This window comes from Oncorhynchus keta, chromosome 6 (genome assembly GCF_023373465.1).
Source record: "Oncorhynchus keta strain PuntledgeMale-10-30-2019 chromosome 6, Oket_V2, whole genome shotgun sequence".
In the NCBI taxonomy this organism is placed as follows: domain Eukaryota; kingdom Metazoa; phylum Chordata; class Actinopteri; order Salmoniformes; family Salmonidae; genus Oncorhynchus; species Oncorhynchus keta.
In genome coordinates this window covers 32,262,124-32,272,412 of record NC_068426.1, presented here as the reverse complement: position 1 = coordinate 32,272,412, position 10,289 = coordinate 32,262,124, and the positions used below count along the sequence as shown (strand labels likewise).

Sequence of the window (10,289 nt, the reverse complement as noted above, 5' to 3'; positions counted from 1 at the left end):
TTTCATGCATTACTTTGTTTCTGTTGGAGCCATTGGAAAATGTCTTTAAATTTTGTATTTTTAATTGATACTATGATGCATGGCTGCAAAAGTCAAATATTAGAAAGCTCTTAAATTTAAAGAGTTTATCAAAATACCTTTTATCATTTTTAAAACTGATTTACAGTAAATTTGGAATGTGTTCATAACCCTTGACCTTTTCCACATTTTGTTACGTTACAGCCGTATTCTAAAATGGATTAAAAACAAGTGATCTGCACACAATGTCCCATAATGACAAAGCGAAAACATGTTTTTAGAAATGTTTGCAAATGTGTTAAAAATATAAATCAGAAATCTTCTGTACATGTCTATTTAGACCCTTTTATATGTCTATGTAAATAGGGCAGTAGCCTCTAGGGTGCAGGGTTGAGTAAGCGGGTGGTAGCCGACTAGTGACGGCTATTTGACAGAAGCTGTTTTTCAGTCTCTCGGTCCCAGCTTTAATGCGCCTGTACTGACCTTGCCTTGTGAATGATAGCGGGGTGAACAGGCAGTGGCTCGGGTGGTTGTCTTTGATATTGTTGGCCTTCCTGTGACATCGGGTGCTGTGGGTGTCCTGGAGGACAGGCAATGTGCCACCGGTGATGTGTTGGGCAGACTGCACCACCCTCTGGAGAGCCCTGTGGTTTCGGGCAGTGTAGTTGCCGTACCAAGCGGTGAGACATCAAGACAGGACACTCTCAATTGTGCATATGTAAAAGTTTGTGAGGGTCTTAGGGGCCAAGACAAATTTCTTCAGCCTACTGAGGTTGAATAGGTACTGTTGCGCCTTCCTCCGCACACTGTCTGTGTGGGTGGACCATTTCAGATTGTCAGTGATGTGTATGCCGAGGAACTTCAAGCTTTCCACCTTCTCCACTGTGGTCCAATCGAGGTGGATAGAGGCATGCTCCCTCTGCTGTTTCCTGAAGTCCATGATTAGCTCTTTCGTTTTGTTGAGGGAGAGGTAATTTTCCTGGCACCACTCCGCCAGGGCCCTCACCTCCTAACTGTAGGCTTTCCACTTTGTCTCTGTATTGACATTTTGCCTGTTCGATTACCTTACAGAGGGAATAACTACGCTGTTTTATTCGACCATATTCCCAGTCACCTTGCCATGGCTAAATGCGATGGTGCTGCCATCTATCCCTGGTTTCTGGTTTGGGTAAGTTTTAATAGTCACAGTGGGAACAACATCCCCTATACACTTCCCTGTGATCTCAGTCACCGTGTCCGTGTATATGTCAATGTTATTCTCAGAGGCTACCAAGAACATATCCCAGTCTGCGTGATCAAAACAATCTTGAAGCATGGATTTCGATTGGTCAGACCAGAGTTGAATAGACCTTAGCATGGGTACATCCTCTGAGTTTCTGGCAATAGGAAGGGAGAAGCAAAATGGAGTTGTGATCTGATTTGCCGAAGGGAAGTCGGGGGCGGGCCTTGTAGGCATTTAGAAAGGGGAAGTAGCAGGGATCGAGTGTTTTACCAGAGCAAGTACTACAGTCAATGTGTTGATAGAACTTCGGTAGCGTTTTCCTCAAATTTGCTTTGTTAAAATCCCTAGCTACAATAAAGCGGCCTCAGGATATGTGGTTTCCAGTTTGCATTAAGTCCAGTCTAGTTCATTGAGGGCCGTCATGGTATTGACTTGAGGAGGAATATACGAGGCTTCGACTATAACTGAAGAGAATTCTCTTGGGAGGTAGCATTTGATTGTGAGGTATTCTAGGTTGGGTAAACAAGGTCGGGTGAACAAAAGGACTTTAGTTTCTGTATGTTATCACAATCACACCATGAGTTGTTAATCATGAAACATATACCACGCCCTTCTTCTTCCTGGAGAGTTCTTTATTCCTGTCTGCGCAATGTACGGAGAACCCAGCTGGCTGTATGGATGGGGACAGTATATCCCGAGAGAGCCATGATTCTGTGAAACATAGTATTTTACAGTCCCTGATGTCTCTCTGGAAGGAGACATTAAAGCTCATCTACTTTAATGAGAGACTGAACATTAGCGAGTAATATACTCGGAAGCGGTGGATGGCGTGCACGCCTCCTGAGTCGGACTAGAAGTCCATTCCAAATACATCTTCTAAATTGGCGGCATCTTGGAGCAGCCTCTATGATAAGTTAAATTGCCCTGGGGGTATACACAAAGGATCCAATACGGGAAAATCATATTCCTGGTTGTAATGCTGGTGATTTACCGTCACTCTGATATCCAAAAGTTTTTTCTGGCTGTATGTAATAACACCCCAAAAAATTCTGGGCTAATTATGTAAGAAATAACACACTACCTTATGAGCTAGAAGCAGAGCTGCCATGTCTGTCGGTGCCATCTTGCTATATTTACCACCCAGACTATTTGCATTGACCCCCCTGTATATGCATAGTAACTTTACCTCTACCTACATGTACATATTACCTTGACTAACCTGTACCCCTGTATATAGCCTCATTATTGTTATTCGTTTATTTAGTAAATGTTATCTTAACTCTATCTTCTTAATTGTTAGTTAAGGGCTTGTAATTAAGCATTTCATGGTAAGGTCTCCTGCAGACTCCTCCGGTTCTGTCCACCAGTGTCAACATCGCGGAGAACGACCTTATCCAGTCTGGTGCAAGTGTAGCACATGGGGATGAGTGAAACTTACTCCTTAGCCTGAAGTGTCCCCACTTGTGCCAGTGAATAGCTGAAGTGGCCATTTTTATATTTGTTTTGCATTTAATTTGAACATGTTTTGAATCTTAATTGGAACCACAATACAGTTTCACTTTCATAGTCACTTTACAGATATAGGTTTATCATCACATGTCATAGAATTAAAATCAAATATTTTTTTTATTGGTCACATACACATATTCAGCAGATGTTATTGTGGGTGTAGAGAAATGCTTTGTTGGCGCTAGAAGCAGAGCTGCTATATCTGTTGTCGCCATCTTTCAACCACAAATGCAGGGGTTTAGCTGTTCAACTTCAGTACTTGTCAATGAATCACTGATTGACTTTGAACTCAGAAGTAAGACAACAGGGGCAAAGATGGATGTTCTGGAACATGTTAATGTGGGAAAATTGAAAACATGTGGCAACAACGACTCTTGTTACAATGTAACTACAATCAGCTGTCAGCACATTTTCCTGATAATTACACGTGAGCTGATAAGAGGAAGACTGACCCACACAGATAGCTGGAGACTTTTCAAAATAGTTGTGCTGTTCCTTTCGTGCACCAACAAATTACTTCAAAATATCTGTACTGTCTTTTTAAATATTGTGGTTAAATAAACAGGAGCTTCCGGGTTAAATAGAAAGCAGCACAGCATCGGTAACCGCGTTTTGTGAGTGTTGAAAACTCAATATATCCGGCCACATATTAAACCAAAAGCAATTGATGAAGAATGAATAACAGTTGAGGTTAACGGTTAAACGTTAACTATATGCTAGCCAGTTACTATCTAGCAAACATTAGCTTGCTAGTTAGCTATAGTAACTCACTTTCCACGCTAGCCAATTGAATGTGAACAAACCTGCCTTTTTTGACATTCCAAACATAAGGTTAGAAGTCTCAAGTGTCTGTCAGCAGTAGCGAGCTATTTGCAAGCAGAGAGGTTTCACAATTCTACAGTAACGTTACAGATAATTGACTCATTTCTGTAAAATATGGCTTCGTTCGGCTGGAAAAGGAAAGTGGGCGAGCGGGTGTCCAAGGCAGCGGTGCAGCAGTTTGAAGCCGCAGCGGAGAAGCCGGAGGAAGATGGAGTAGGCAAAGAGGACGAGGTGGACTGGCTTTATGCTATCAAGCGGCGCCGGGAGGTCCTGCTGGAGGACTGCGCTGCCAAAAGCAAGAGACTAAAGGAGGAAGGGGTGGTGCTGGCACAAGAGGGCAGGTGAGGGTGACAGCCTTGTTCATGTTCCTGATGTTCTTACATGTTGGCAGGAGTGCAAACTCAGGCTAGGTAGCTATAAGAGCAAACTTTGTGACAATGTCAAATTGAATACAGTTGTCTGTCACCCTTGGGCTGCATGTCATCCTAACTGTACAACAAAACCTAGGGAGGGACCATATAATAGGACCCAGAGAGGGATGGACAGATTGTGTGTGTGTGTGTGTCCAGGAAACGATCCATGTGGCCCGGCCACTTATTAATCCGTTTTTTTGACACGCAGTATTCCTCAGCATGCAGACCACACACACAGTCACTCAGACTCCACTGATATCCCCTATGGCTGTGTACCATTTTGGAACCGCCACAAAATGCTGCAGAAGTGCCTGTAAGTGACAGACTGGTAAGAATGAATGTGTTCTTAACTGACTTGCCTGGTTAAATAAAGGTAAAATAAAAAAATAAAAATAAAATAAACTGGTGCCAGGGCCTGTGGAAAATGTCTCTCTGCCTTCAAGTTAAGTTGTATTGTCACGTGCAGTGAAATGCTCTTCTTGCAAGCTCTTTCCCAACAATGCAGTAATCAATATCTGTATTACTCTTTAAAAAATTAGGAACAAAAACACATGAGAAATATAAATAAGAAGAACATGATTAAGTAAGCTATATACAGGGTCAGTGCCAATACCATATTTACAATGTGCAAGGATACTAGAGTGGTAGGGCTGTTGCGGTGACCATATTACTGCAACTCCGGCAGCCATTAGTCATGACCACAGTCAAATTCCACAGAGTCACGGTAATCTCCTTTTATGCGCTCTGGACATGTGTGTTGGTAGTACCCATCTCGCTAACAAGCATCAGGACACTAATGGCCTGCTCCTCAGTGCTCTATTGTCCCTCTATCCACTCTGACATCATTGCAAATGCAATCTAAAATCGTATCATGCTTTGAAAACTCAACCATTAGGCTACTTTTTTTTTTTTTTTTACATCACTGTGGTGATCAATTTGAAGAAAGAAGTTAAACAACAGGTTGAAACTGAGTGGGAAACAGTTGTTGTGGATGTTGTTATGAAGCCAAACACAATGAAATGGACAGTGCTTTCTAAGGGGACTATTAATTCAAAGCATTTAAGACATTGCATGTAGAACACCCATACACTTATGCATACAGGTCTAAAGAAACATATGATAATATAATAATAATATATGCCATTTAGCAGACGCTTTTATCCAAAGCGACTTACAGTCATGTGTGCATACATTCTACGTATGGGTGGCCCCGGGAATCGAACCCACTACCCTGGCGTTACAAGCGCCATGCTCTACCAACTGATGATGTTTCATATATGTTTTAATTTGTAAGACATTAAAGTTTATCATTCACAACTAAATTTGCCAAATAATTATAAATCTACCATATAGGACCTGTTTGAAATGATCACTTTTGCGCTCAACATAGCCTCTTCATATATGCGCACTCGCTCCGGAATGGGGGAAAAAAATCCTTTCTATTTCATTCAGCTAAGTTCAATGATATTAATACATAAAATCATGTAATAGAAAATAATGACATGGGACTTATAAGCACATCTTATCAGCTAAATGAACTAGCCTACAGCCTATGGCATGGCACATAGCCAGATAACATACAGTAGCCCGACTCATAGCCTATTCGGTTCTTCTGAAATACTTTTTCTTCATATCATAATGGTTCTTCATAACTGCCTAAAATAAATGATGGATTTATTGTGATGGTGTATATAAAATTGATTGATTTAAGTGGATGTTCCAAATGTCTTCTATGTGTGGAGGCCTGAAGATGCTAAACATGGTTATGTTAATTAATGGTTCCAGGCTGTGTTCCATTCCTACGATTTAGTATTGACATTTTCCACCGGAAACACTCGCTGCTTCTACATTTTAGTGGCTGCAAAAAGTAGAGACCCTGTAGCATGGGCTCAGTTTTGCTGCCGATGGTTGGGGGGAAAAAAACCAATTGGAATCTACGGCTAAGCACTGTCAATGTACTGCTTGAAGCCAATGAGGGTTTTTTCCCAACCATTGGTGGCGGCACAGAGCCCATTTTACGAGGCCTCTGCTTTTTGTATCCACGAGATCAGGGCTCTCCAACCCTGTTCCTGGAGAGCTACCCTCCTGTAGGTTTTCGCTCCAACCCCAGTTGTAACTGACCTGATTCAGCTTATCAAGCAGGTAATTATTAGTCAGGTGCGCTTGATTAGGGTTAAAGTGAAAACTTACAGGACGCTAGTTCTCCAGGAACAGGGTTGTGGAGCCCTTCACTAGATGGAGAAGAAGCGATGGACTAGGCTGCGATGTAGTGATGTACTAGGCTGTCCGCACCATCCTCTATAGAAGCATGCGATCGAGGGTGGTGCAGTTGACATACCAAGCAGTGATGTAGCCAGTCAAGATGCTCTCAATTGTGCAGCTTCAGAACATTGAGGATTTAAGGGCTCATGCCCATAGAGAATGATACAGGCCTCTAGAGGCCAAAAGGCTGGATTAGAATTGGCAGCGCCACTGAGGACTTCCACCATTTTATTGTAGTCAACTGCCTTGATGACAGCTTTGCACACTCTTGGCATTCTCTCAACCAGCTTCAGCTGGAATGCTTTTTCAACCGTCTTGAAGGACTTCCCGCATATGCTGAGCGGTCCTACTCATCCCAAACCATCTCAATTGGGTTGAGGTCGGGTGATTGTGGGGGCCAGGTCATCTGATGCAGCACTCCATCACTCTCCTTATTGTTCAAATAGCCCATACACAGTTTGGAGGTGTGTCGGGTTATTGTCCTGTTGAAAAACAAATGATGGGATGTTGTATTGCTGCAAAATTCTTTAGTAGCCATTCTGGTTAAGTGTGCCTTGAATTCTAAATAAATCATAGACCGTGTCACCAGCAAAGCACCATCACACCACCACCTCCATGCTTCACGGTGGGAACCACACATGCGGAGATTATCTATTCACCTACTCGTCTCACACTCGTCTCTGCGTCTCACACAGACACGGTGGTTGGAACCAAAAATCTCAAATTTGAACTCATCAGACCAAAGGACAGATTTCCACTGGTCTAATGTCCATTGTTTGTGTTTCTTGGCCCAAGCAAGTCTCTTCTTATTGGTGTCCTTTAGTAGTGGGTTCTTTACAGCAATTCGACCATGAAGGCTTGATTCGCGCAGTCTCCTCTGAACAGTTGATGTTGAGATGTGTCTGTTACTTGAACTCTGTGAAGCATTTATTTGGGCTGCAATTTCTGAGGCTGGTAACCGCAGATCAATGTATCCTCTGCAGCAGAGTTAACTCTAGCAGTCCTCATAAGAGCCATTTTCATCATGGCGCGTAATGGTTTTTGCGACTGCACTTGAAGAAACTTTCAAAGTTAGACATTTTCCGTATTGACTGACCATCATGTCTTAAAGTTATGGCTTCAATGTATGGGTTCAATGCCATACAACACTCCTTCCGTGGCCTCCAACTTCTTTTAAATGCCAGTAAAACTAACTGCATGCTCTTCAACCGATCGCTGCCACACCCGCCCGCCCGACTAGCATCACTGTGTCTCACTGAAGTTCGAGATATATCCCTCACTAACTTTAAACATCAGCCGTCAGATCAGCTTACCGATTGCTGCAGCTGTACACAGCCCATCTGTAAATAGCCCATCCAACCAACTACCTACCTCATCCCCGTATTTGTTTTTGTTTTTCTGCTCTTTTGCACACCATATTTCTACTTGTGCAGATGAGGATGTGCATCTATCACTCCAGAGTTAATTGCTAAATTGTAATTACTTCGCCACTATGGCCTTTTTATTTCCTTACCTTCTTACTTCATTTGCACACACTGTATACAGATTTTTCTATTGTTTTATTGACTGTACGTTTGTTTATCCCATGTGTAACTCTGTTGTTTTGTCGCACTGCTTTGCTTTATCTTGGCCAGGTCTCAGTTAGAAATTAGAACTTGTTCTCAACTGGCCTACCTGGTTAAATAAAGGTGAAATAAAAAATGATGGACTGTCCTTTCTCTTTGCTTATTTGAGCTGATCTTGTCATAATATGGACTTGGTCTTTTACCAAATAGGGCCATCTTCCGTATACCACCCCTACCTTGAAATGGATTTATGTTGACTGCCTCATGAAGCTGGTTGAGTGAATGCCAAGAGTGCAAAACTATCATCAAGGCAAAGGGTGCCTACTTTGAAGAATCTCACATTTAAAATATATTTAGATTTGTTTTAACACTTTTTTGGGGTTACTACGTGATTCCAAATGTGTTATTTCATAGTTTTGTGGTCTACACTATTATTCTACAATGTAGAAAATAGTAAAAATAAAGAAAAACCCTTGAATGAGTAGGTGTCCAAACTTTTGACTGGTCCTGTATATTTTGATAGACCAAAGTATCAGCTGTCATACCATAAATAAAAACACCTCCTAATTATACTTTTTCTCTCATAAAGTGCAACTTTCTGGACTTATGTAAACTCCATCAGACACCATAAAAGGCATTTCATTTTTACAATTATTGTCCAACAAGTGTTTAAAGGCCTTGATTAATTCTAGCATCAACACAAGTCTCCAAATGTATTTTGTTTGTTTTGTTTTATAGCACTTGTATGCGCCAGGGATCGTCTAAGACCAGTCACCCAGACAGGTGATGAAACTGAGGAGTATTTCTGTCTGTAATAAAACATCTTTGTGGGGGGAAAACTCATTCTGATTGGCTGGGCCTGGCTCCCCATGGCTGTGCCCCTGCCGATTTATGTGAAATCCATAGATTAGGGCCTAATGAATGAATTTCAATTGATTATCCTTATATGAACTGTAACTCAGTAAAATTGTTAATTGTTACATGTTGTGTTTTATATATTTTTTTCAGTAAAATTTGATCCCCTTGCCTTCTGTTTACATGACAGGATTTTACTCAGAATTAACAGAGAGCAGCAGCTTCTGGAAATAATCAATGCTGGCCTTCTGGAAGTCTATTCTGGAAGTAATCAATTCTAATAAATATACAGTGAGTGTACAAAACAATAGGAACACCTGCTCTTTCCATGACTAAAGCACTATTCTCATGGTACTAGTATTACTATAGAACGTTGATTGATTATTAGGAAAGTTGAAATAACCAAACGGATGATTCATCTGTAGGCTGCGTGCATAGCACGTTGTATTAAGCCTCTATTTGTTCCCATGTCCTTACCCAATCTGGGTGCAGCGCCTGTGAAACTGTAATATCCCTCAACACAGGGATGACTATTCGCATGGGATAAGCATTATCAGAGGACCTTGGAGTTTGCCGACCCTATCCGAATAGGGCTGTACAAAACAATAGGAACACCTGCTCTTTCCATGACTAAAGCACTATTCTCATGGTACTAGTATTACTATAGAACGTTGATTATGCAATTATTACCCCAGCATGTCCGTTTTTCCAGTGGAAGATTCGTACGGGATTTGTTTTACCAAACTGCCCCTGGAATTTAAAAAATGTTTCCTAATTCACAATTGACCGTTATGACGGAAGCCTGGAGGCTCTTCGAGGTGTGAAGATATTTAAAATGTCTAAGGATAGGCTGATATTGACCTGATGACCTTCAGTTTGGAGAAAGTCCAAATAATAGTGTTTATCAATAAGAACCATGAACTGTAACCTATGCGGACATTTAATTACCTGACGGATTTGAAAATTAATAAATTAATTGGCACAATATCATCCACTTCATCTTTCAAAAGAGAAGTATGGCATGAGGAAAGTTGAAATAACCAAACGGATGATTCATCTGTAGGCTGCGTGCATAGCACGTTGTTTTAAGCCTCTATTTGTTCCCATGTCCTTACCCAATCTGGGTGCAGCGCCTGTGAAACTGTAATATCCCTCAAAACACAGGGATGACTATTCGCATGGGATAAGCATTATCAGAGGACCTTGGAGTTTGCCGACCCTATCCGAATAGGGCTGTAGGCTGACCAGATTAATCCAGGTGATATCTATGGTCCTTTAGGATTGCGTTGTCAAATGTGGCCAGAAGAGGGAGCCATTGAATTGGGAAGGCTCTGTATCAGCTAGGCTACTTTGTAGTGCAGCATTTCCCAAACATAGAACCAACTGGTACACTGCTCAAACACCCATGCATATGCCACATGAGGTCTCTTCACAGTCCCCAAATCCAGAACAGACTATGGGAGGCACACAGTACTACATGGAACTCTATTCCACATCAAGTAACTGACGCAAGCAGTAACATTTGATTTGAAAAAACACCTTATGGAACAGCGTGGACTGTGAAGCAACACAAACATTGGCGCACACACGGTAACATACGCACTATACATACACATGGATTTA

General features: G+C 41.7%; 1 protein-coding gene across 4 annotated transcripts in view; it reads left to right on the top strand.

The window, feature by feature from the left end:
* The first annotated feature begins 3,204 nt into the window (after nt 1–3,204).
* The window catches only part of ttc33 (tetratricopeptide repeat domain 33), a 59,590-nt gene continuing 52,505 nt past the window's right edge, over nt 3,205–10,289 (top strand). The window contains exons 1-2 of one of the 4 annotated variants that reach the window (XM_052521319.1): nt 3,205–3,363; nt 3,709–3,912. Coding sequence is in view for 2 of the 4 variants with exons in the window: in XM_052521318.1 (XP_052377278.1) it covers nt 3,686–3,912 (227 nt within the window). In the remaining 2 variants the exon portion in view is untranslated. Of the gene's footprint in view, nt 3,913–10,289 lie in introns of all 4 variants that reach the window. The other 3 variants (XM_052521318.1, XM_035772523.2, XM_052521321.1) reach the window with 3 other exon arrangements.